General features: G+C 38.6%; 1 protein-coding gene across 2 annotated transcripts; it reads right to left on the bottom strand.

Moving 5' to 3' along the window:
• Nucleotides 1-9,194: 9,194 nt before the first annotated feature.
• Nucleotides 9,195-25,241, bottom strand: MYOZ2 (myozenin 2). Of its 2 annotated transcripts, XM_058803838.1 has the most exons (6): nucleotides 25,076-25,241; nucleotides 24,425-24,528; nucleotides 19,274-19,443; nucleotides 17,732-17,861; nucleotides 16,209-16,392; nucleotides 9,195-9,623 (listed from the first exon to the last, which is right to left on the bottom strand). In XM_058803838.1, the coding sequence occupies exons 2-6, from the start codon at nucleotides 24,498-24,500 to the stop codon at nucleotides 9,392-9,394; spliced, it is 792 nt and encodes a 263-aa protein (XP_058659821.1). In that variant the 5' UTR covers nucleotides 24,501-24,528; nucleotides 25,076-25,241; the 3' UTR covers nucleotides 9,195-9,391. The 2 variants fall into 2 exon arrangements, with proteins under 2 accessions (XP_058659821.1, XP_058659822.1); XM_058803839.1 differs by lacking the exon at nucleotides 25,076-25,241 and having other exon boundaries at nucleotides 19,274-19,414.
• Between the last annotated feature and the right edge of the window lie 2,089 nt (nucleotides 25,242-27,330).

The following is a 27,330-nucleotide window of genomic DNA, read 5'->3' as shown; positions in this document are numbered from 1 at the left end:
AAGGTCTGAGGCAGAAAATTCCATAAGCCAATGCAGAATTCAAGGTGTGCTTTATTAGCTGCATCTTTCTATGGAAGTGTTTTCACTGCAGTGAATTCAGCACTACACAAACCTGCCTGTTATGGTGCAGTGTGTTTTACTGGCCTATGATGAACAATTTTGATGTGATTAAGTTCCATTTAGCACTGACTTTGAGACACTTATGGGATAATGCCATTTTAATTGAAAACATGTTTCATTCCAGTGCATGGGAACTGCTGCCGTGTTGTTGTGAAGTAATTACTGAGCTCTGAAGAGAGTGTTTGAGGCTGTGCTGCCCTTTTCAGGAGAAAAAGGATAAAGAGAATCATTCTTCTAGAAGAAAATGTAGTTTGAAAGATACCAGGGGCACTGGGCCCTATCCTGCATAGTCTGTAGCAGGATAAAGTTTCATTAAGGAAGGTAAGGGTTACTTTAGAATATGTGCACATTCTCTAAGCCTTTGGGGTGTTGTCAGATCCTATGTTTAAACAGTTCTGCCTGAGGAGGAGGAAAAAGTCTTTCTAATTCCAAGATGTTCTTGCAGTTTGCTTGTCTTCAGGAGCAGTGCTTTTCCATTGAGTGATTGGCTCAGTGCCCTGCATAATTCTGCAGGAGTTAAGGAAAACACCCTGGTAGGATGGAGTGCCATAAAGGTGGAGAAGAACCAGAGAAAAGGTAAATAGTATTTTTATTATTTGTGCCATCAAATAGCAATCATATGCATTTGCTATGGCTTCTGAAAGGAAGCCCTTTAGCCCAAGTTCTCTAGGCTGTATGCTCAGCTGTATTGCCACAAAATGATCCAAAACAAGAGCAGAACACATGAGAAATATATCTTCAGCTTGCAGTAAGCTACATGAGGATGTGTTTTCTTATGGGAAACTTCACCTAACTCCATTCCAGTGCTCAATCTTCCCTGCCATGAACACCTTATTCCCACAACCTTTCTTTTAAACACACTCCAGCAGTGTTTTCCTCATATAGTCTGTAGCAGCAGTCACATGAAGCTTACTCATCCAATTGATCTCATTCCCACATCCTGCATAGAGCCTAAAATTTATACATGTAAATTGAGGCCATTACAAGGCATGAATGAAAGGAGGAGAAAATGGATCCTGTCTGAAAAAAAAAAAAAACCCACCAAAAAAACACATCACTGGCTTTTTTCATCTTGAAAGCTCCAAGTGAGGCTTCAGAAGCAATGAGAGTGTTAAGTGGTGGTTTATTTTAGCTAGGTTAAAAACACTGCCCAGCATTTCTGGTCAAGTTTGATCTTTTTTCTCCTCCTTCTCTCACTTAGCTGTGGACACTTTCATAGAGCACAGCCACCTTTTTTAAACTTATCTTCCTGTAGGTGCAGAAATAAACACAAGATATTTTCTTCTTATTCATTGTACACTGGCCTGACTATACAATTTTTCCTGGTAGCTTTTAAGGGCTACAATGTTCAGTGGGGTGGCAAAAACAAGTTCATTGAAGTCATCTAGGATTTCACCCTTAGAAAAAGAAACATTGGTTTGCATTCTTCTCCAGACTTTTTGATGATAATGGGCCTGGAACAAGGTCTCTGTGTTCTTGATTTTTTTCTTTCTTTAGGAACAAGGAAAAGGGTGGGGGTTGCATAAGTCTTGCAACTGAATATTTTTCCTCTTGGATAATCCAGTTTCCAGTCCAATAATCTACTTCTGTGGAACAACAATGTAATAGAATAGTCTAAAATAGGAAAGGATTTCAGTTTTTAAAGTTAGTTGCTGAAACAGTCAAAGTATAAGAAAATTCTGTTTTTCATGCTGTACATATCTGACAACTGTTAAAAAATTGTGTCCTCATCTGGATGCTCCTGAAAAAATAAAGTTTCCCTGATGATCTTTGTTTATATTGCATCAGTCTTCAACAATCCTTGCAAGTTTCCAGGTCTCATTTATTGCTTCCTCCTAGCATGTAAACCAATAAGAATGGAAGTCTGCAACAGAAAAAGAAAAGAAAGAGCTCTGATCCATACAGAAAACTCCTGTGGTTGAATGAAACTTTCAGGGTGAAATCCAACATGAAGTAAAATGAAAACAAAAGAGAAGAATTTAGTGAGTATAAAATCAGAAGTAACATAGTGGCTGACATTACATAATATATTTTGTCTCATTAAAAAAAAACACATTGAATACTTCAGATAATAGAATGCAAAAAGTATTTTGTATTTTGTCCTGGGTGAGAAACTGAGCATTATTTGATTTGAAATACATGAGTTGAGTCCCTTCCTCATGCACCTCAGTCTGTACCCAAGTAAAATGTAACAAGTTTAAAACATAGTATTTAAAGATGGTGGTGACTTCTTAGAGAAAAAATGTGGAAGTAAATAGGATAAAACTTTTTTTTTTGCCATAGACAGATCATGCCAGATTTGCCTGCTTTCTTTCTGTGATGCAGTAACTGCTTTTCTAAACAAACTTATTACACTGAAGAAAAGGGGAATTCTTAAGGTAAGTGTCAGATGGGCAAAGAAATAGCCCAGAGGAAAAGGTGGCAATATGTTACAGTTAATGACAGGGGGAGGTTGTTGGAGCTCTGTCTGAAAATTGATATTGAAACTGATATTGTTTAATTGTTTCATTTGTGATCCTGGCACAAAAAGTGTAACTTGCTAATGAGCTCTGTTGACATGCCAGAGTTGGGAAGCAGTCCCTGTGGTGTGGTGTCATACTGAACTAATTGGATGAGCTCGAGCAGTAGAGAAATAAATGGGATAGAATATAAAGTACAGGGTCGTGTGTTAGAGCCTAATGGGAAAGGCTCCCTGATAAAAGCTCAGAGTTTGTTGGATGGAAGATGAGAGGATTTTAAAGAAGTGGGTGTGCAAGCCAAAGACAGAGTGGCTGCGAGGCACTGATTGGATGCTACTGTGGAAAATGTGAATCCAGTCACAAATAATTTCATCTCTGTAATTCTTGTACAGATAAAACAGTGTTAATGCCGTGTGTTGTACATGGGGTCGGTGAGACCTTAAAACAGAACAGATCTGGAAATCTACATGCAAAAAATGGAACTTAAAACAGTTGTAAAAATATGTTTTAAATCCCTACTAAATGAAAAGAGTGGACAAGAGACTAAAAGGACTTGAATTTTTTAGTTATTGAGGTGTCTGAACATTGCTAAAAGAAAATGTCTTGTGCAAAGAACACATTCTAGAATAGCACTTTCATCTCACAGAACTCTAGAGCTGCAGGTTGCTTTACTGCTTCCCACTGATGCTTTCCATTTCCACATTTTCCTTTCTTTCTGCTTATTTTATAAGCCACATCTGAACAAATGATAAAGTGACATCACTAAATATAAGGAGAATTTTCATTTTGAGCTGTGTGTGGTATTGCTTCCTTTTCAGCATTGAGACATTAAAGAAATGGATTTGCATCACTGCAAAACCCAGATAGGAAATAGACACTTCCATTTTAGTTCAGCTTGCTCTTTTCCTTCCTTTTTGTACAGCGTGTTCTTGTTTTTACCTTTGCCAGCAAATAGTCAAAATGTTCTCATTAAGGACTTGAGGAATGACATAGTGCTGGAATTCGCTGCCGGAATTAGGCCTGACTTGGCTCCTTGACGTACAGTAGGCCAGCCTAGGAAGAGCCTGTCATGCCTCAAATGTTTGTTTATAATCATTTGTAGTTATCTTGCATAGTCATCTTTCAGTAATCTGGAGGGTAATGACCACAGTAAGTACTGTTTCAAGTTACTATTTGCCTAGATTAACTTGGCTCTGCAGAGAATCTTCTCAAAGGAGAAGGAAGTGCAATGACACACTCTGGATTTCTGCATGGCTGCCAGCCTTCCCCCTATGGGGACTGGGTATGGTCAGCCTTCTAGCACCCAGGGTCTCCTTAAGATTTGAAATTTTTAACTTTTTTGTTTTGGAAGATGACTGTCCATATGTCCTTCAGAACTCTAGAGAAATCCAGTTCTAAGTTATACCTTCCATGCAAAGCAGCCTGAGGGCTTTCCTGTGCTAATGAGTACAGCCAGCTCTGAACTGGCAAAGTTCAAGCTGTTCTTTGTACAAACACCATCGAATATTTTAATCTCCATTTGCTTTTGAAAGAACAGTTGGCTCAAAATACCAGGGCTTATTTTCACTCTTACAGTGATTTATAAATCCTCTGCCTCTTGCAAATGTTATTTAACTTTGTCTCACAGTGTCTTTGTGCAGTAGGGAAGTATTGCAAATTCTGGGCCAGATATTTTGGATGAAGAGTCTGTGCTCAATTTCCATCTGAAAACAAAAGGGTTGTGAATTCATCCTGAACTTAGTTTAAAGTTTTGTCCAAAAATAACAGTAAGAGAAGTTATTTGGACTTTTTAATAGCTAAACTTACATCTTTATTTTAAAAACATCAAATACTGATTTGTTGATACTTTTATTAGTTAGAGCCAGTCCATTGTAGAGTGAAATCCAGTATTTCAAGTAAAATGAAAGTAGAATGTTATTCTACTTGCAATGCTTCTTGCATTCATTTTACACCCTAGCCAGGAATATTATGTATGTACTCATGTAAGGCTATTTTTTACTTTCTATATTTTACTATGAAATTCATTCTTCTACATGAGAAAAAAACAAAATGCAAAAAAAAAAAAAAAAAGGCAAAGCAAACCAAAAGTAACACAAAACAAACTAACATAAAATAAAACAGAAAAAAAAGCAAACAAAAAACCAAAACCCCAACCCCCTAACATACAATAATGAAATGAAAGGTTTATACAGCCTGCATTGATATTTCTATTTTATTAAAGGGAAAACTGAGGAATAAGTTTTGTATGTTGTGTCCTAACCTGACCTCTCTGTATAGGATCAGGACTCTTGCCAAAGGTGTGGCTGAGGTCAGGCTTTTGTGTTCCCTGCAGTTCTCACAGGAAACCTGTTCTCACACAGCCCATATGCTGTGTGAGAGGTTTAAGTTAGGCCTGGCTCTCTCTGGTCCCAGTTTACATTTAAATGTCCCCATTTCCATGTGGGAATTTAAATGTCCCCATTTCCATGTGGGAATTGACTTTGCTTTCACTGCTCTCCTAATGGATATTTTGATGTAAATTAATGAACATCAGTACTAATGGCACGTGCTAGAATTGACATGGTACTTTAATACATGGCTTTGGGGAGATGGAAAGTATTTCATAGGACTGACATATCCCTCTTTCCCAGATCTTTAACAGTGCCCAGTAGATGATATTTATAGAAAGAAATGGGATAAATATGGAGTGATCTTTGTAACACACTTCCTATGTTCCAGGTGCAGATCCCATAGTAGCCATTATCCATAATAGGCATAGTTACCACTATGAAGTTGTTTATGCTATTTTGAAGTTATTAATAGTTTTTGACCCATAGAATCTTATAGCACCAGGTTCCACAACCAGGCATTTCTTGAAAAACTATTTATTCTGTTCATTTTAAAGCTGGTTCCTTACCATTTTATTAAGAGTCAGTTTGTTCCTGTGTATTGTTCCCTCATCATCTTTTCCATACCATTTGTGGAGACCTCTTCATAACTTCCTTTATTTGTGTTGAGATAGTTTAACTACTGTGTCCTTGCAGTAAAGTTTTATTTGTCTTTTTGTCTTCTGAGTCTCCTCTATTGTACTCTTTAACCATGATAACTTTTTTTTTTTTTTGGGGAGAAGGGTTAGAGCTCTATAGTAGCTTTTCCTTGCTCTGAACACTTACTCAACAGGCTGTTTAAAATAATACATTATTTCCTTGAAAGGATTTCACCCTTTCAGTGCCTTCTTTATTTCCTTTTAGTAAGAGTAATTTATATGCATTTTTTTTTGTTTCTTACACTGTATCAGTATTCTGACAGCATTTCGTAACTTTTTTATACTCTATATTCTAACACCCAGTTACATAACAGCTCTGTGGCAAATGCACTATTTATAAATCATTTAGATCACTTTTTATTTGGTTTTGAACAGTGTGTAGCCTCTGGGAATAATGAAGGAGCCAGTGCTACGTGACTTGTCAGCCTTATAGGGATCTTCTGTGTTTCTGTCTAGTCTGCTTATCATTTATGGGCCTACCAATGAAAAATACTGATCTAACATATATGGGGGTTTATGCTTCACAGTCTTAATGTATTTCAGGAGGGCTGTTTTATCCTCTTGGTTTAGCTGCTGCCCAGAATATTTTGTGCTGGTTAGCAAGGCCATCAAAGAGCTGAGGTAGGGTGCAGATTATTCATGTCTGGTCTGAAAATAATTTTCAAGAGATCTAATTAGATAGGGGCTCATTTTCCCCTGCATTTCCATGTCATTTCCCAGAGTATTTCTAAGGCATGATTGGGGTTGTTAGCACTTCACCATATGTAAAAATGCAAAACAAACTACCTACATAGCTAGGCCCAGCTCTGTGATCCAAAACATCCATTCTGATGCTGAACACATAGTATGAATTCTAATTGCAAGTACATATTTGAGATTAAATAAATACCATGTAGAAGTTCTGTCTGCACAGAGAGCAGTGCCAAGAGCTTTCTTTGATTTCATTGGGAGTAGAATTCTGTCTCCAGTGTGTTTTTCCTGCTTCTGATTGAGACAATGTGCATTAAATAATTTTAAACACAGGGATACTTTGAGACAATGGAATAATAATTTATTTCCACAATTGTCAGTTCTATGGATCATACAGGAGGGAAAGCAGCCAAGATGTGCTGACATATTTCTGACTTCTAAGAAGGGAGCATGCTGTTATTTTTTTTTTCCTTCAGAACAGACAGTGCAGGCCATGGACTCTGATTTTTCATGTCAAAAAAGGTTTAAGATTCATATGTTTTTAAAATCCTTTATAGTCATGGAGCTATTTAAAAGTGTACCCCTCCTATTTACTTTTTACTTACTGTGATCACAGGGTATTTTGTTTAGACTGGGAAATAGCAAATATATTTTCTCAATTCAACACATTTTTAGTGAAAACATTTAAATTAATTTTTGAGTTCCCTTTATACTGCTGCAATGGGTATCTTATTGTAAATAAAAATGAGACCAAAAAAAGCCTTTGGGAACTAAGACTTTTAGGCATTTTTATCATATATTTATTCTCACCATACTTCTGACTTCTCACCATACCCTTCAGTGCCTTTCTCTTTTTGAAGCAAATACAAGTCTTGTGATTAAATGTACATGATGTTGAATGCACATTTCCTGAAATATTTATAAACTTGTGCTTGCTTCTGTTTGTGTAAATCTGTTACTTGTGTATTTTCCCATTCAATCTGTCCTTGCAGCTGTATTTGTTACAGCTAAAAGAAGCCTTTAGGAGCCCCCCTGCAGCTTTCCTTTAGTTATAGGATACACTTCAAGTGCAATACAACAGTCTAAAAAAATAAATGCAGGTCCTAAAACCCAGTGAAGGTAACAGTGGACTTCTGAACTCCCAGTCTTACCAAGAGATGTTCCTTTGTGGCAAACAAGTTGGATTTTGGCAGAGGGATTTGTTTATTGCAGTGGGACTCGCACAATGAGGCTCCATGCAGGCTGATGCAGCCAGGGAACATTCCTGGACACTGGCACTGGCTCCTGCGTGCTGTTGAATGCTTAGCACATTGCACAGTTAACACTCTCCCAAACCCTTCCCAGCACAGCTCAGGAGTTCCGCGGGGTCTGTTCCCAGCAGGTGCTTTGGCCAAGCCCCTCGGGGCAGGGAGGTTGAACCGTGTGGCTGCGGACTCCTCCCAGCCAGCGGGGCTTCCACGGAGCCCATGGCCCCTGCGATGGGCTGGTGTGCTTGTGGCTCTCTGCTGCCAGAGCTGGGGACAGGAGGCACAGGGCTCCTACTCTGCAGCTACTGACTGAGCTGAGAGGGGAATCAGAGCTCTCTGTTTTGCCTGGACACGGCTTCTCTGAGAAGTGTCAGACAGAACGTAAGGACTGCCGGTGCTTTCAGTTGTTCAGACCATCAGTGTCCACAGCAGGCTCAGCGCCTCTCAAACGTCTGAAGCCTCCTGAGCCCGTTCTGCTCCGCTGGATCCACGGATTGCCATTATGTGTGCTGTGTAAGAAGCAAGGTGGCACACTCTGCATGCACAGGTTGTTTTTGCAGAGAATGCAGTAAAAATGATGTATCCCCTCTTCACAGTTCTCACTGTGTGTGTGCTATGCACCAGTTTGCTCATATTTCTCTTCATTTTATGAATGCTCATAAAATGCTAATTCCTCCAGAACTTGTTTGCATTACACCTCACCATAGGTTTTTTTATTTAGCCTTGCATCTTTAACTTTGAAGAATTTGTATTTTTGTCATTGTCCATTTAATGGTTGTACAATATGCACAGTTAAGATCCCCAAACTAATCCCTTGCTAGGAACTTGTTCTCAGTCAATGAGGTGGAATTTTTTAAAAATTTATTTCTTTATTTCCTAAATTTGTTCAGCACCTGTACATTTATTTGTGAAAATTGTGTGACAGAGTAAATGAAAGGAAATGGATGGCAAAATTTCCTTTGCCAGCTACCTGCTTTGAAATGACATTTGCAAAACACGTATACTGATATTTATAAAATATCAGAGCCTGTCAGTATATCAAGAGCAAGGACTCTCTCATGCTTTTAAGTCCCAGCATAGATGTAGAGGGAAAGGTCTATGAAGCTTCCTTCTAGTAAGAAAAACATCTGTGGTAACAGAGCTTGGTAATACTATTTTTGTGTGTTTGACATAACCAGTCATTGCTGGGCCTTTTTAGTTGTGAATAATACAAACATTCTAGACATCCAGGAAATACCTCTGTACTGTTTCATCCCACTACGTAATCCTTGTCATTGCCAAATTTACTGAGTTTTCTGTAAACAAATCCAGGTGACACAGGGACTGATGTGCATCATGACTGCTGAGGAAGAGTCAGAAAGGAGGAAAATGGTCTGAACCTGCTGTCACTGAAGTAATAGCACAATTCTTACCTTGGGCCAAAGGCAGGTTTTGGGAAGGTTGAATTGTTAGAGTTTATCTACAGTATGCAGGACTTGGGGTGCGTTGAGTGCAGAGTTTGCTTGGCTGTTTTCCCTAAATTACTGTACATTTCAAATCCCTTGAGAGTAGTGTCACTTCTTTTTTCGTGGTACACCTGCTCTTAAATGACATACAGATGTTTCAGAAAGTAAAAGAAGAACATGTAAACACAAATAGAAAACATCACTGTCATATTTTCCAAGTTACTTTATTTAGCTCATGTTTACAGATGAAACCGGGTGCCAGAAAGGAGCCACTGCATCCCGCGTTATTAATTATACTCCAGCTTCCAAGGAAAAATTTTATCAGTAGCCTTTAGTAATATTTGGACCAAAAATACATGGATGTGCAGCTTTGAGCATTTTGTACCATGTAGGGTGCAGCCTCTCTCACAGGTCCTCTGTTTCTGGAACGGGGTTGGATTCTGCAGGCTGAATGAACACGACTGGGATATTCTCCGATGTCCATCCTTTGGGAGTCCTGTTGAAGGATCTTCTGGCAGCAAGAGGGTTTGCAAGGATCATGAATCTGGGATCGTTTAGCATCAGCATATTATAATCTGGTACCTTGAATTTAACCAGCTTTGATGCTCTCTCAAAACCACCAAAGGGAGTGGCAACTCTGTAGATATCAAAGAAATAAAAGTTAAATGTGATTTTAAAGATACTTGTTTTCTTTGCCTCCCAGAAGCTGAAAAGAACAAATTTTTGTTCCAGTTTCTTGTTTACATTTTCAAGCTTTGGAAAAAAAACATTCTGTTTGTTTTTCTGGGAAATTCTCTTTAAGATCTGATTAATTTCCCCTTAGATAGAGCTTGCAGCCTTTTCAAAAATTCAAACGGATGGAAAAGCCAAGAGAAAAAGACGTTACAAGAAAACCATGTAATTGGTGAGTCACAGTTACTAAACTTATTTTGTTGGTGATAAGTTGATAAGTCTGAAACTGTAGCTCAACACATTCTCTCTAGCAAGTAATTAGTTCAGAAACTTCTCACCCCATTTTCTCCTCTCCTCAGCTGCTTGTTCCTCCCACTACACTGTGTTTCAGCACCATATTGTTGTACCAGTTAGAATGTATGTGGGTTGTGCTGTAAACTTGGGTCACTTCTGTCATCTGGGTTAAACAAATACCCTTCAAAACAGAGGAGCAATTCAAAATCCAAATTATTTCAGCAATCTAGTTTATATCAGTATGCTCGAACAATTGTGGCAATACAAGTGAAGAGGAGTGGAGCTTAATGAGTGAAGCAGAAAGGAACAGCCAGACACCAGGCTCTGAAAAGGAGGGGATGGGTGAGGACTTGATACACCAGCTTTGTTTCTGAAGAAAATGTTAATGTAACTAAACATTGAAACACTGTTCAGCCAGTATTTTTCATGTTATTTGAATGTAGATTTCCCCCCAGGCAGTAAGCCTGAGAAACTGGAATATAAGGAATACTAAACTGGAGTTGACAGTTAATGCATTTGCAAATACTTTATAACAACAGTATTTCCAAATACCTTCCTTGATCTTCTGTATTTACAGGTTTCAGACTGAAAAAAAACCCTTGAGTTTTCCTGTCACTTCTTCCAGGCTCCTTTGGACAAACAAACAGACTATGGTATGTGCTCTGCATTTTGATCAGCTGCACAGCTTTGCTGGGATATATTCTAGCCAGTGAAGAGTGTCAGATTTTTAAATTGCACGGGAGAACCTGGTTTCTGCAAAAACCAAACATGTTATAGCATGTTTATGGGAAAATGAATTTTTGTTGAAATGGAATTTCACCAGCCTTGGTATATTTGGTGTGTGGTACAGAACAGCAGATCTGATGGAATATACTTCCAGTGGCTCCAGGTATTTTAGCAGAAGCCCAGAGAAATTAATACCAACAGAAACTAAAAGAGATCATTTGAAGATCTGTTCAGGATTTTCAGCAGGATAAACCCCCTAAGTTTTGTACTAAGAATGAAGTACGTGCACAAAAGGAGAGATTAGTTCAGAAAAATGAATTTGTGACATGAAAGAAATGGTACTGCTCTCTCATTACATGGATGATTCACTGCATTTTGGTATGAGCAGCATTTGTTGAAGGGGATGGTGTTAACTCCAAAGCATCAATCCTGGGAGATATAAAAAATCATGCAAGCTCTGGGCATGCATCCTCACTGAGAGAAGAACACTGCTTTAGATTAAGCTCTAAAAATATGTCTCAAATGATGATAAGACAAGGTGTTGCAGCAGCAGCAGCCAGTTCAGGCATTAAACTCTTTTGAGGTCAATGGAAATTGTTTATCCAAAGTTGGTATCGAGCCTGTGGTATCAAGTTTTTCTTGTGGAGCTGTCTTCTAGGTCACAGTGTCAGCCTGGATCCTGTGTGATACCGATTGAAATAATTGCTTGGTAATTGGCACAGAGTGAATGTAGCAATCTACATCTCACCGGATAATAAATATTGTTGTAATTGCTGCCCTAATTACGATACACATTCTCACATTGTTGTGATGGTTAATTATCACTGATGTGTGTATTAAAAGGGTAATCAAAATAAACAGAATTGTAAGTTTTATAATTTGCAAAATAATTCTGTTGTTTAAAACATCCTCTTTGTAGTATTTATGGGTTTTATATAGAGCATATTCCTGTATGTAACAGAAACAGGAGGGCTTTCCTTGGAAATTCAAGTATCTTTTGTGGCAAAATACCCTCCCCCATAGCTGCTATACAAAGTCTGGCCTCAGAGAATTCTGCATTCCTGCCTTATAGGCAGGGGCACATGACAATTGACAGAAAGGAGAGTACAGTAATTGGCTAAGAGATGTTGATTTTCCTTTACAACAGCAGTAAATATGGTCTTGTGAGCAATAACTTGTCTGACAACCTGGTGTTGTAATGACCTCTGTTGTGTGCACATCAGCTGTGCTACTTGAGCTCTGATTCATTGTATAGAAGCCTAAATCTCATGCCTAAAAAATTCCAGTAGTCATTGCTCATAAGGGCGGAAATGCTGGTTCAGAGCCATAGGAAATAGTGCCAGGAAGTGTAACAGATTGTTTAATATTCACTTTGCATATTCCTAAAAAGTAGGTGCTTGATTTAAGAATAGCAGATACAATCATGTTTGTTTTACCTGTCATTTTAACAGGAATTCTTTTTCATTTTTTACCCTTAGTCTTTCATATTGAATATTATATTGTCTCAACATAGGAGACTGCTTGCAGCTAATGATTTGGGAAAGTCTGAAGAAATGTTTTAACTGCATTAGATTAGCACCTCTGGTTACATAATCACAAAAAAATGAGTTTCACATTTTAAAATGGGATCATCATTCATAGAACATTTTGTTTATCATTAATTCTGCAAAAAAATGAGATGTAGGAGGAAAGAATCTGACCCTGCAAAATGCTCAGAGCTTCATGAGATCTTAGTGCAAGAGCTAATGCTAATTTCACAGAGGTATTTGGGTGCTAAGGAACTGGCTAAGCACCCAGCTCCCACTAATATCACATCCCTTGAATTCCTGGGAGACTCTGGATCTTAGTACTTTATAATGGACTTCAAGATCCGTGAATCAATGAAAACAGATCCCAGTCTGGATGGACTGAATTCCTGTAGTGCTTTTGAAAGAGTAGTCTTTGGGAATTGAGAAAGCTGAGTAGAATTTTTCTGGTAGGAGAGGCAGAACTAGTCTGACTTGCTTGTCCTATGTGAGTAAGATGTGGTGCTTTGGATGTTACTCATAATCCTACCTTTGACATTTTATCCAGCTCCAAGAAAGCAGATGGAATAAAGGTACTAATTTAAGTAATATTATAAACTCCTTAGCAAATGCAGATTCATGCTGCTTTCCCACAGATTCATTACTTGGTGCTTCCGTACTGGTAAAAGAGACAAGAAATTTTTTCACTAGCAAATGCTTCCTCAATCCAAATAGGAGTGAACCTCCAAGAGAAGCCAGATGGCATGGTCTGTTCTGCTGCTTTTCTCTGCTAGCACAGATTGGTTTTATCTCTGAGGGGGAGAAAGAGTAGCCTGGTGTGCACAGTGTGTTCAGAGCCCCTCTGAGCCCCACTCCCCTCTGCCCAGTGCTATGCTGTCAGAGCACCTCTGCCAGTCTCACAGACAGCCCTGCCTCCCAGCACAATCCCTCCTGACATTCCCTGCCACAGCTCTTCCTCTAGTGATCTGCAAGGTCCCTGCAGCTTAAAATGAATACTAGACTCCAAAAAATACCTCTACAAATTCCTTATGTGTTTTTAGAAATTCCTTAGTGTTATAAAAATTGCACTGCTGCAGGGTCCACAGTCACCTCTTCACTGCTGGACAGTGGGGAAAAAAATCTGGATGCTGTTTAGTGTTGAAGTGCTTTTATTTGTGAACATGTGCCTCACTTCCAACACATCAGACCTCCCCACCTGCTCAGGTTGTGCTGCTTTTCCAGTTTGTTGTGTAACAAGGAAAGCTGAAAGGAGCCTGAAATGATTTGAAAAGTCTGAGTGCCACTTGAACAGACGCCAGTGAATGAACCGGGAGGGATCCCAGGCCCATTTCCCTTGGGAATCCTATGGCTCACACTTGCTGCGAACCACACCCCTCCTGACTAATGGTGACTGTAGCAGTGCTCTGCAGGAGAACAAACACAATGGCGCTTTGCTGGTTGATTAAGCAGGATGGAAAGCCTAGATAGATCCCCTCACTGATAACAAAATGGTGCCATTATATCACACTTTAATTGTTTAATACACTATAATTTGCTTGCTCTCCAAGACTGCAATTAAGCAGGCCAAGGATGCTGTGACCTAGATGCACAGAATGACTTAATAGGATTCAGACACAGAAGTCCAGGTAGTCTTCTTCTGCTGGATAGCATGGCATGGCAGTGTGCTGTTTTAAATCCCATCATCACTCTCCTGTGCATTTTTAGGAGTGTAGACATCGAAGTCATGGCTGTGAAATCCTCTCCAAGAGACGAGTATCTTGAATTTTAATTTTTCAAATACTCAAACTTTTTTTGAATCTGCTAGAAAACATAAGTCTGACTGTAGCATGTAACTTTTCTAGGGCTATCAGGCATCCTTTTCTATTGGATATCAGGTTTTTTCCATGGAAAGAAGAGTTGTGATGGACTATGCTTATATATTTTTTGGTTTGAACTTTACCAGTTTCACAGTCTGGATCTGGATTATGTGCCAAATTTTAGGGTTTTATGGCAGTTACAAGAGAGGGTATTGACTTTTCCCTTATAAAAATGCACATATGTTCAAGAAATTCAGACTGCTGAGCCTCACTCTGCCATGTCATACGCAGAGAAACTCCACATAGAAAGAAATCCAAATAGTTAGTGTTGTGAAGAGGGCAGCTAACAGAACACAGGGCCACAGAGACAGCCTTAAAATCCACAAAGAAGCCATCAGACACCATCTCAAGACAGATATCCTCCCTGTTAATGGAGTCTCTGTGCCCTGTCTGATGCTGTCCTTCACAATAATGACTAGCACCTCTTATGAGAGGGAGAACTGATTCTGTCTTTATGCATGCATTTGTATCTTTAGCATTTTTCCTTGGGCTCTTTTTTTTTTTTTTTTTTTTTTTTTTTTTTTTTTTTTTTTTTTTTAGGTTACAATAAGCACAGTACATGAACTGTGCTGTTACTGTTCTGATGTTGGCAGCTGTGGCACTTCTCTGGCTTGCATTTGCTGTTTTGTCTGCTGAGGAGAGTGTGCCACACAGACTCAGTCATTAACATGGCAATGTATATTGCTGCTAGGAAATCAAAGCTAATGCAGTGTCTGCAGTGCCAATTTTGATGCTGAAATGTGCAGTGTTTTAGTCTTTGCACTCCTAGTTGGGGCCCACATCAACATCAGGAACACAAGTGATGTTTGTGGCATATTTCTCTTAAGTTTGTATTTGTAGGGGGATAGAATGTAATTACATAAAGGTAGTATATAGAAAGTAATTATAGAAAGAGTTGCAGCTGGGTTAATTATTAAGGATTAGGAGCAGGCCTGACTTTAACAGGCCACAGCTGTGGCTGATAATAAGAGTGCTATAAAAGAGTGGGTTGGTTGGTTGGTTGGCTCAGGGGAGCTGGAGTTATGTGGTTGCTGTGAGAGGGAAGAGTCAGTGCTTAGAGGGGCTGCATATGAGAAACATCAAGGAGGCACAAAACTCTAGCAATGTGGAACATTTGCAATGTAATGACAATAGAACTCTTGCAATATAATAACAACATGTATTGCTGTGACCAGTTTTGTTTTTCAAAAGATTGCCGTCAGGCCTTCTGAGGAGGGGTTTTGGTTTGGCTCAGCTGTCTGAAACTCAGCGGGGTTGTCCATTACTTCAATAAATAAAAGTAGTGTAAATGGAATGAAAGAAAGCAAAAGGCATGAGTAAGAATTTGCTTTCAAGCTTTAAAAACCCGGTGTTGTCCATATATCCAGTTCTACTGAAAGCCATGATACACTAGTTACTCTGTAAGTAAAACAATGTTTAAGCTGTTAGTTTGTTGTCAAATATATAAGAAATGTTATACTACAATAACAGAGAAATCTTCTAGTTATTTAGTGTGAGGGATTGGTTGTGGGATAAAGTTCATTGCACCATCGTTGCCTAAGACAAAGCCATGTGAGTTGTATTAAAAAAAGAAACGGAAGAAGAGTACTTTGCATTAGACAACTTGGAAACAAAGTTCTGACTGAGACATGTGACAATACTACACTTACTGAAGTCAACAACAGGCACCCTGAAAGGAATTTGAAGCTCATATTTCCCATTTATTGAGTACACTGAATCACAGAATCATAGAGTGGTTTGGGTTGGAAGGGCCCTCAAAGATGATTTAGTTCCAACCCACTGTCATGGGCAGGGGACCTTGCCCTAGACCAGGTTGCTGAGAACTCCATGCAGCCTGGCCTTGAACACCTCCAGCAATGGGCATCCCCAGCTTCTCTGGGCACTGGATTCTGATACTGCCTTTCTTTCAATATTTTCAGCAATTTATCTTGTGTTCCTAGTTCTAGCGTTTGAATTTGGGCCCATACTTTAGAGATAGACTAATTTGCTCCTTAATGCTCTTGTTTAGCACTTGCAATCTCTGTGTGTGTTCATGTTTATGCATACACTTGCAAACATCGCTGGTAGGGTTTTTAAAGCTGGTGGAAATATTTTATTTCATAGTAATTTTCCTCTGGTCAGTGAAATTCCGTGTTTATTTAGGATTACCTGTTAAAGCTCCTGTAGTCAGGCAGTTCTGGCTTTGCTTCAGGTGCAAAAAGTTTAGGATATAAAGCTTCCAGTAGTTCTGGATCATCTCTAATGGCTTCTATCCAGGGAGACTGGTAATACTTTGGCACAGCTGTAGTGTTGAACTTTTCAGGAGGAATTTCTTTCAGTGGTCCAGAATATCCTGCAATGTGGTCAAGGTAAAATGATTATAATGATTCTTTGTGTTTTCTGCTTCCTTGCACCATCCTGTGCAAGCAGGAACTAACACAGCAGAACTTCTCAGTGAGTTAAAATGAACAGTTGGGCCAAGTCACCAGGCTGGAGCTACACAGAAATAGAGACCAGGCAGGGCAAATTTGTAGCTTTTTAGACAGATAATTCCTCCAAAGTATTCCAACTTCTTTTGAGGCTGAGTTTATTTTGGTCTTTTTTATAAATTTGCTTCTATTGTAAGCATTTGTTTGAAACCGGAGAGTCCTTAGGCTAAATTAACAAAAAGATTTTAAAAGCAGAATGTTGATTAAAAGTAAGATAATTCTACCTCTTTGAGTGAAATTTTCCACAAGTACATCTAGGTCTCTAAATGAATGCTGTTTCATTCTATAAGCTTAAACCTCCCCATGGCTTAATACCTACTCTGACCAGACCTTTTTTGCCTAAAGAAAGGCTTGAAGATTTCTATCATGTCTTAGCAATGGAAATTACCTCTGTTTGCATTGTGTTTGGCCAAAGGATGCACAGAGCCTCAGCAGACACCAGCAGAGCAAGACTGACCTAGTTTACATGGACTGGAAAAGGTCTGCACAAAACATGCATTGAGTAATTCTGAACAAAGAATGAATTTGTAAAAACCACGGTCTGCTCATGGATAATTCATAAACAGGAAGAAGGGCTATATCACTGAATAAATTAATTAAAACAAATTAGCCTTCTCTAGTCTTTAAAGAATACAAAATAAGGCCTTCTTGTAACTCACTCCTTTAAATAAAGCAAACAGTACCCTCACAGTTAAGGATTTAAAAAAGAACAGTTTATGCAGCCAGAGGCAAATTCCTTTCAAAGTTACTCCTCTCTAAATGGTTCCAGCAAAATTTAGTGGCTTCAGATTTACATTTATGGATAATTAAACTACAATGGATAGCTTGCTGACTGTTGAGCAGAGTGTTGCATGTTGGAAACAATGGTTTGACAAAGAAAAATCAATATATTCATGTGATTTTAAATCAAAGGATCTCTTTCTCAGTGTTTTTAAGACCTGTACATATAGGAGCTACCTCTCTTGATATTGTTATGTTTTCAGTTTAGAGAGAAGTAGTACAAAAGGTATATCAGATCTTTTAAAAATGAACACAAGCAACTAAGAGCATCCCAGAATTTCTGGGAGAAGTTCTGATTAGTTACCTGACTCAAATGTGTGTATTTTAATATTAGTCCATTATCTTCTAATTGAAGATACTGCCTTAATGGTCATTTATTTGCTGTGCAATGGGGCTGAGTGCAGTCAGTGTGTGCAGTGTTACCTGGGGCGATGTTGTCAGGGTGTGGAGGGCTCCGGGGGTCAGGTGTGTTGGGAGGTGTCATTGGGGCGTGCTGGGGCATTCCTTCCACACTGAGGCCATCCATTCTGACACTCTGCATGGGCTCTCCACGCTGTGTTCAGACAGGAAGAAATAACGTTTGAGGCAGGGCATTCTCTGGGAGGCTGCACCAGTGCGCTGATTTACAGCCCAGATCTGATTTCCAGCGTGCACAATACTAAAGCACACTGTGCTGCTGTTTGGTAGGGTATTCCCTTCACACTTACGTTGTCCAAGTAACCAAAAATGAGCATTTTTTGGTCACTAGACACTAGAAGCTGTTCTGTGCCATACAGAGCCCCCACGCAACCCAAAGGGTCAAGAAATTTGGCAAGTTTGAGCCCTTTGATTCTTCAAAGCATCTCTTCCCATATCAGTTGAAAATTTGCTGCATTTGTTGCACTGCTTTTGTTTGGGATTGTCTTTTCCTTTATTTGTAGTAGAAATAACAACTTCAGTGCAGGTCACTTTCTGGAGATTCATGATATGCTGTTATTTTCCACCCTCCTATTGGGATATCAGTTCTAAGGAAACATCTGAAGGCTTAATCATTGTTGCATAAATATAGAATTAGAGTCTCATAAGAAGTCAGCATCTTATTTTAGCCATGACACATAGGCTAAAAGCAATTTAAATATAGACTGGTTTAGAGTAAGAATTTCTTGAATAGGAAAGCAAACAAATAATACTTGTTTAAACTTGAAGTAACAACAAAAAAAGATCAAGGCAGAATGTTTTCTAGTCATCCTGAAATATGTTAAAAAGATTAACTTTGGCAGGCAGAACCCTAAAGATGATGCAGACACCACCAGCGGTGCTAAATAGACACTTAGGGGAGGGAACAGGAGCCAGAGGCATCGTTTTTTCATGTGTTGGAATGTCATACTGACTGTAAACCAATTGTACTCTGTGGTTTTGGGGGGAAAAAATGGACTAGAGGGAAATGGATCAGTCAGACTGTAGCAAAATCATGGAATTGCATACAGCATTCTGACAAGATTGATGGTGTGCTCAGAATTTATCTGTGTAGCTTCTAATACTCAATAGTATTAGATATAGATGGGCTTTTAATGATAGTGTTTAATAGATGGGCTTTTAATTATAGTGTTTAATAATAGCCTTGGGTGCTCAGTGGAGTTGTTCAGATTTTTTATATGGGATTTCTTTTGTGCTGATTTATTTTAAAAAGGCAGATTAATCAAAGCTCAAACTGGATCTCATTTTATCCCAGTGTAATTTAACTTCTGTTGAGCAAGTGATCAAAGACATTGGAAATAGCCATACCATATGAAAATAAATGTAAATTTATTTTCATGTCTACAGGATCTCATTTAATAAAATACAATTGCGTCATTTCTTCTTAGCCTCATTCTAGGATATTGCTTTTATTTTTCCTGAAACTAAAGTAAATCACACACAGTGCATATCATGAGCACCAAAGGAATCTGATGTAGAATCACCAAGAAGCCATTACAAAATACTCACATTTCTAGGCTTGCTTGCCACGTAATGATAATTTTCATATGTGTACTTGTCAGATCTCCGCTGGCGGCGCTTGAAGAGCCTGGCCCCTCTGTTACTGAGCGTCGACAGCTCCTCCACCATGATATCTCTGGGCGTGCTGACCTTTTTCCCAAGGTTCAGGGTGGGTGAGACTGCAATGCCATGGGTGAGTACAAACCTCTGTTTGTCTTAAATGTCTGATATTCCATGCTCTGCACCTGAAATCCAGCAACTTCCTCATGCATACTTAGTTAACACATAGCACAGTGTCGCATGGTGAAATTAAGCCTTCTTCCCAAATTTTGGAGGAGATTATTGAACACCATAAACCTGTATTCTAAAAGATGATAAGCACCTCAAATTAGATCAGGTCTATAGTGTCCTACACATTATATTAATAGCAGGCTAGCAAAAACAGGCTTCTGCTAAAACTGGGAACAAAATTCCTTCTGATCCCAAGTTCCCACATCAAACCTTCAGTTAACTTTCTGTGTCCTGCATTGGATAGATAAGAGATAATCCCCTTTAAACACACCTACCAGTTCCTATTAAAAGCTATTTTTAGACTGACTTTCAAAATAAAGCTCAAGGTGTGGAAAATGAGTCCTAACAAAGAATTACAACATACTTCTAGAAATTGATTCATTTAGGACTTTTTGGGTTTTATTATCTTTAAGGGGAAACTGAAATACTGGATGCATATTTCTTCATTCAGTACTTGGGAAAATTTCTTCTATGTCTTTATTCACATCCTGTGGAATTTGCAAAGGAAGATGCATAAGCAAGGAAAGGGGAGATCAATCAGGACTGTAAACAGAGAATTCCGAATGTCAGAATTCCTATGGTCATGTTCATGATGGTGCTCTGAAAGCTGGGACACTGGTGGCACTGAGCAAGCTATTGCTTAGTGACTGAACTCTCACTGAATGTCCTCAACCTAGAGACAAAACTTCAACTTTAGAACACAGAAACCTAAATGCTGAATAAACTATTTTCTATTTATTAATTTTTGCTTACAGCATTGCAGAATTTAAGAAATATAACAATAATGACATTCTATGTTTCACATATTCTTATGGTCTTCAGGATTTAAAATTCTGAACTTTGACATGTATTTTAATACATTAAAATGAAATGAGGACACATTATACATAATATGTATTCTGTTAGCAGAGTAAGCAGACAGGAGGGTGAGTTTGAAATTAACATTACAAATTAATTAGCTGCAGAAGGTGCCTAATGCCAAAGTCAATATTGCATATGAAGGATTTTGTTTTCAGTAAATGGCATGTTCAGCCTGGCATGTGTCTCCTAGTAACTTTATGTTGGAAAAACAATGTGATGTGCTGACATTTAGGAAAACTTAATGGAGACAGATATATTAAATATTTAGCTGAAGGTGGATGGACAAGAGTTTTCCACATAGTAAATCAAACAAGTAGATGGGCCCTGGAGTGCACCCCTGTTGATCCATTTCTGTCCATACCAATTTCAACTGAACGCTTGCAGTGGATTTCAGTGGAACGAGAGCAAGTTAACTGGATCATGAGCTGGACTGTGCACTTCTGCTTTAAAAATGGTGTGTGCAAAGAATCCTAACAACCTCCTGTTATTCAAGAGCTAGTTACAAAACAGAGCGTTCTTAACATGGGAGAAAATGACTCAGCTTGCCCAGTGTATCCCTATCAGTGGCTGATAGTGGTGGGATTTTGGCTCTGACATGGAGATAACTGTACTGGTTATTGGCTCTTGGCCTGAAATTTAGACATTAAGTCATATTTTGATTTTATCGTTTCTCAAAATGACAGCAGGGGTAGAGACTGCTGGATGGTTTTATATTAGCAAGAAGAAAGAAATTGACCCCACAATTCAGCAACACTTTGGCATAGAAAAGCTTTTGTTTGTACACAGAATGGGGAGCTTGAACATCCTCAGAGACCAGGGAGCCAAGGCAGCTGCAGAGCTCTGTCCAAAGCACTTGGGATTCTTCTGGGACACTCTGGGTGTTATCTATTTTGGGCCTTGCTGTTCCCTTACATACACACTGTTCTTGTTAATGTTAACTGAAGGCTCCAAGCTACTTTGTAACCCACAGTTGTGTACTCTTGTGTATCCAGGCAGCATCCCAAAATCATAAGTGTAAAGTTCATTTGAATTCCTGGCCAACTAAAATCTAATCATCTGTCTAGCTTTATGACGTGTCTAGGGATAGTTTCAGTGTCAGTGCAGATAAGGTGATAGAGAATGAGAGAAGGAGGACATTTAGGGGGTGATGGAAAGAGAACATTAATGTCTTAGATGGACATTGAAAAATAATATTGAAAGTTTAATTCATAGTTTAATCTTAACCTTTTACCTTCATTTCTTCAATTTGCTCCTGCCAAGTCCTTCTTGTCCTGTGCTTAAAATCACAGCAGATTGTATTTAAATATGATTTATATAGTCTCTCCTACATTCATTACCTAATATTCCTTTAATCCTTCAGTTTACAATCTTCTAAATACCTTGATCTGGCCTATAAACTTTAATGACAAATATTAGAAAGTGTATTTGTTGTAGTATCAGAAATAAGGTCTCTTAACTCTATCAGGAAAGACAGTTACTCACATAGATACTGTAGAAAGCATTTAAGAAATAGTATAGAACTCCATGTGGGATATAAGTGGTGAACTCCAAGGGCTTCCTTAAACATATGTATTTATGTGCATCCAAGTAGTCTTAGAAATGTTCTTATTGGTCCAAGTCTGCCAGTGACAAACCCTGGGCTTGAGGAAGTCGCTGTATGCACCCACTGATTTACTCATGCAGTTTCTCTTTGAGACTGTAAGAAGGTTTAAAGTTGGTGTCTATTCCTACAGCATTTTATGGTATGTCCACTTTCTCTAAAAAATAGGTCATGTCCCACAAGCCAACAGCAGAGGTGGACTTTCAGTCTTCACCAGTCTTGCCCAGAGAGTGGTGATTTCAGACACTGGCAAAAATCTTGGCTGGTTTTGGAGTCTACCACCAACTCTTTCTGCTATGAATGTCTTTTAATAAGGAGGTGGAGAGTCACAGTTTACCTGAAAGCGTTATAATAAAAAGGGTCTGAAATAAAAGTGGAGTAGGAACGCTTACACCATTCCAAGGTGCTAGGGTTTATGGTACAGAGCCTTCTGTTATTGTGTGCCTGTGCTGTCAGTGGAGAGTTTCACAGGGCTGGGAGACTGGCTGGAGCTGTACATTTAGTTTTGATGTAATCACCAGCTGCAGGACTGTCATTAGGAGTAGTGATTCCAAGCCCAGAGACACAGCAGTTCACCTTCTAGATCTCAAATTAAGCTCATTGAATTAACAATTCAGAGCAAAACAAAATGTCAAAAATTAGTTAAGCTGAATCTAGTCAATTAAATGCTGTATTTCTCCTTGGTTTTTCCAAGGCTTGTTCAGATTTGGTCCCAAAAAACTGGCTTAAATTTTGTGTCACCACAGCTTTGGTTATCTTTCTCTTTTCTATCTGGCTTCACTGAACTTGTACAGTTCTAAATTTCAGTCTCTTATCACACCCAATTCATGGACTTTCATTTTCTGTTAACATATAAATATCTCAAGCACCCGAAGAAGAGGTAAAAATAGAATTTTACTAAGAGTTAGAATTGCCTTCAGTGGCCACATATCACAGCATATCTTGCAGGATAAGCTGCCATAACTATGAGTATGAATCTTGACAGCAAATCTGATAATACGTAAATAATAAAAGGGAAGATTATGTGAGGCAAATGTTAAGCATCAGCACAGATTATCCAAATACACCAATGATTTCAAGGGCTGTATGCTACATTTATTACTATTGCTATGAATAGTAGCAACATTTACCATGTGAAATGCCTGGTTCCAAACAAACATATGAAAGACTTTTTTTTCCTTTTGCCCTGAAGAGCTTACAGGCTATTTCAGGCACATGTAGTGCTTGGGTTTACAATACCAAAAAAAAAAAAAGGGGGTTGTAATGAAATCTGGAAGGACAGACTGGCTTTCAGATTTGAGTGCATGTTCAGTGGAGAATTGACACAGGAAAGAGGTATTTGTTTAGGAATAGAAACTTCAGGAAAAAACCTCTGGAAATATCAGAAGGGGTAGGACCAGGCAAGTAGCTTCGTGTTCTAAAAATTCTTAAGTCCCTCGCCCTACCCTTCATGTAATCACAGTGGTCATCAAGTGAGTGCAGAAACTATCCACAAATTTTTAGAAACAAAAGCCCACTGGAAAGATTTTCTAAACTGGAATTCCATGTTTGATATTTCATCCCATGAAAGTGGTATAACTTTCATAAATTCTCTGCAGCTCTCTATGGTTGCAGCTAGGCTTGAGGGGTGCTTATCACTTTTAGAAAATTGATCTTTTATGTAAATAGTAAAACAGGCTTCATGAGCAGGATTGGAAGGCTCTCCAAAAGCATCCAGCACATGTCTAATGAAAGCCAAGCAGGTTTGTATTCCCACTGGAGTTAATTGCTTCTTAAGGTGTCATGCTAGAAGCATAACTTCACAAACCTTTTCAGAAAATCAAACAACCTTCCAAAAATTGTCTGCATTTCCATCAGTGCCACTACAGAGAAGTAAAATTTCTGTCAAATAAGATTATTTGGTGGCTGTGCATTAGAGAGAATGCCAAATGCTAGTAAAATGTGTTAGTTACAAAGACAAGATCTGAGAGGAATAGAGATGTGAACATTTGTTTCAAATTTTCTTATCAATTATATAAAAAGCAGAGTGAAACAGAGCAAAAGAACCTAACAAACCAAGAGGGTACAGATCATTATGTTTCTTAGATGATAGCCTTTTAATGTGGAATGAAGTCATGTTATTAACCCCAAATAATGTTCTGAAAGGCTATCCTAGCAGAATGTACATCAGCTGTTAGATTACTTCATTCCTCCACAGCAGTTGTTCATCTGAAAATAGCTTTCAAATGAAAAGAGGCAACTACAAAAGGATTAGTTACCATAGGCAGCATGATACTCCCACAAGATTATTTATGGCAAAACACCCAGAGACAAAGCTGTAAGAGAGTTAAACACTGTGATTAAAAAATAATGTATTAGGGAGGGCTAGAGGACATTGCATATGCAGTAAACTGGGTTCAGTGCTATACCATTTCTGTGTATTTCATCCATAATGGCTGATGCTTGCTCTTTCCTCTCTTTGGCCAGGGCAGAATCTGATAACATTGTGATTTTCTGATACGACTTTTCCTTGCTGCAAAAAACCAACACATTTTTATTGTTGAGCCAGCGCACACAGTTTGGCCAACTTTCATTTCCAATAGCCTGTTTAGAATGGCTGAACAGTGAAGTCAGGGGTTTCTGCCTGAGAAATACTGCACTGCAAAATGCACTGGCAGTTCTTGCTTACAGACAGATGTTAGGACATGTTTTGATGGATAGAAGATTCATAGGAATGGACTTTGAGTTGGTTACATAAATTCTTCAGCAAAAATCAGTGTCAGTGGTATAGGCCTTCTCACATCTACTTGCTATACCTCAAGATGTAAATTCCTAACTAATTTTAATTTACATCTTGGTTTATGTTTGCAGAAATGTTACATTTTGAAATTTCTTAATCTAATAAAGAATCTGAGGAATGAAACTAGTTCTTCTGGCATCTTTAAAGAAGGTGCATTTCTGACTAAGTAAAAATATAAACATCTGTTAAGTTTCAGAGTCAAGAGGTTACATAAATGTCTTGTATATGACAGTTTGTAGGACAGACAATGTCAAAACATTTCAGGAAACAATACACTTACCCTACTGTTTTGTTGTGCAGATAAAAAGCGATGTCAACCCTTTAGCTGAGGCTTCAGAAGTTAGTTATGCATGTGGATGACCTGCCTGGTCCTGGATGGTTTGTACCCTTGTGCTGGGATCTGCATGGTACCTAGAACTGAGACAAACTGGGGGGCTGATCCTCTCCAAAGGGGTTGGCATCCAGCTGACATCAACCAGTTATATATAGAACCAAACACTCCAGCCACTCATATCTTCCTGGCAAAAGAGGAGAACAGAAAAGATTCGACTGCACCCACAACAAAGAGAGGTTATGTCCCTTTCAGAGCTTATTGAAAATTTGGTGGAATGCCCCCCCTGATGTACAGATCATCTCCTCATCTTCTCTTCACCCCAGAGAATTATAATCTGCATGTTATAATCAGGAAGGAGACATTTAAAAAGAAGGTGTTAAGTGTATAGATAGGCAAGACTATAGCAGATGAGAATGGCATGGGCTAATCCTTCAGTGAAAGATGAAACCCTGCTCCTGTAGGGGCTGATGGCTAAAGTCAGTGGCAGATGGCTGATATACAGAGGCTGCTCTGCAAAAGAAATGAGATTTTCTACAGCCTGATACGTGCTAGGGAGTAATTGCTCCACAAGCACACGTCTTACAAACTGTTACTCAAAATCCCTTCACTTTCTTTGAGCACTGGGGATAAAAAGCCTTCAGCAATTTGAAGCTCACTAATATCCAGCATTCCAGGATAGTGTTGTGTCAGTTTATCAAAGAAATGTGTGATTTGTAGTGCACAGATATTTCCAGACAGCAACCAACTTTGGACAGAATTAAACAGCGGCAGAAGAGAATATTCCTCCCTTGCCCTCCTGTCTGAATGCAGATAGATGAATTTTGGGGCAGCAAAAACAAGGTGAAGTTCTTCTGTTTCTGATTTGGATTTTGAGTTCTAGGAAGTTCCTTTTTACAATGGAAAATTATGGAAAATGGAAAATTATGATCTAATTTGTCTTGGAGGATTGATCAGAAAATTGCACGTATTCTGACTTTAAAGGGAATCTGGAGAGTAATAAAATAAACCAACACAACCTGCAGACCTTTTCCAGCAAGAAGCACTTTGAGGTAGATAATATTTATGTGACTGATCCAATGTCCTGAAAATCTGCCTGTCCAACTGAAAAACTGCATTGTTTTTCCCTCAAGTTTTCTATTCCCTTTGCTTAGCTTTGCAAAACATATTTCTGAGATCCTGGCCATCTCTGCCCAAAAGAAATGTTCATTTTAATCCTCACCATCAGAACTGACCTGCTGTTATGGCTGATTGGTGATTTTTTTCAAGCTTTTGTGCCTGGATCAGACACTTTTAACAGTACTAACAACCATGGTCAACCAAGTCTTGGTTGAATCTTACCTATTCAACTAACAACTTTGAATAGTCTCAGTGGTTCATTACCAGCCTGCCAAATAACACTGAAGGGCAGAAATTTAATGTTAAACTAGCCTGATGAATTGGGGGGGGGGGGGGTTGGGGGGGGGGGTGGAAATCAAATGCCATTCAGTAAAGCCATATCCAAAAGCAATTATAAAGTGGGCATTCATCTGATTGGCACTGACTTAAATGCTTAATCCAGGAGGAAATATCAAGAGACATCCCAAATGGTATAGTCTCGTGTTTAGTCTGTTCCAATTCCCATTAACCAATTATTTAATACAATAAAAATACATAAATGTTATTGTTTTGAAACTGAGCATTAAAAAAAACTTTGTAGCGTGACTATCCTAGAATTTAATTCACTACTTAGTAGTGTGTGAAGATTTTGAAATAGAAAGTAGAAATAAGCATGTCATTGCAGCTGAAATAAAGAATGTCTATCAGAATGTCATGACTGCAAAACTAGAATTGATCCTGTTCAATGCTGCTGTCTTTTATAATGCTCAAAGAGGGTCAGGACACCATAAAATACACCAAGTTACTGAAACATCTTTCATATAGAATTGTGACTAGTAAAATGTTGATAATTATTAGTAAAAGCTAAGGAAGGTGAAAGAATTACAGTGCCATAAGGTGAAAGAATTACAGTGCCATGTGACATCATCTTAAAAATTAAACCCTGCATGTCAATGAGAAGAACTATTTTATTAGTGGCAAACTAGGATGTTTAGTCAGCCTGGTAACAGAGGCAATATTTTCCTGTCTTCTTCATTTAGGGCATTTTTATTTAACCAAGTAAGACTTGGTTAAATTGCTTTTATGTGACTAAAAGACTTTTCCTT

The sequence above is a fragment of the Ammospiza caudacuta genome, chromosome 4 (assembly GCF_027887145.1).
Source record: "Ammospiza caudacuta isolate bAmmCau1 chromosome 4, bAmmCau1.pri, whole genome shotgun sequence".
Taxonomy (NCBI): Eukaryota; Metazoa; Chordata; class Aves; order Passeriformes; family Passerellidae; genus Ammospiza; species Ammospiza caudacuta.
Note: the sequence above shows the minus strand (reverse complement) of the source record. Positions and strands in the feature narration are given on the sequence as shown.

What these genes read in the sequence shown, in the direction of transcription:
- MYOZ2 (XM_058803838.1), bottom strand. Translation starts at nt 24,500, where the DNA reads ATGTTATCAGATTCTGCCCTGGCCAAAGAGAGGAAAGAGCAAGCATCA. An exon ending in GGATGAAATACACAGAAATG is followed by an intron (nt 19,444 to 24,424) that starts GTATAGCACTGA and finishes ATGGCATTGCAG; the next exon opens with TCTCACCCACCCTGAACCTT. An exon ending in TGGCAAGCAAGCCTAGAAAT is followed by an intron (nt 17,862 to 19,273) that starts GTGAGTATTTTG and finishes GTCTGAACACAG; the next exon opens with CGTGGAGAGCCCATGCAGAG.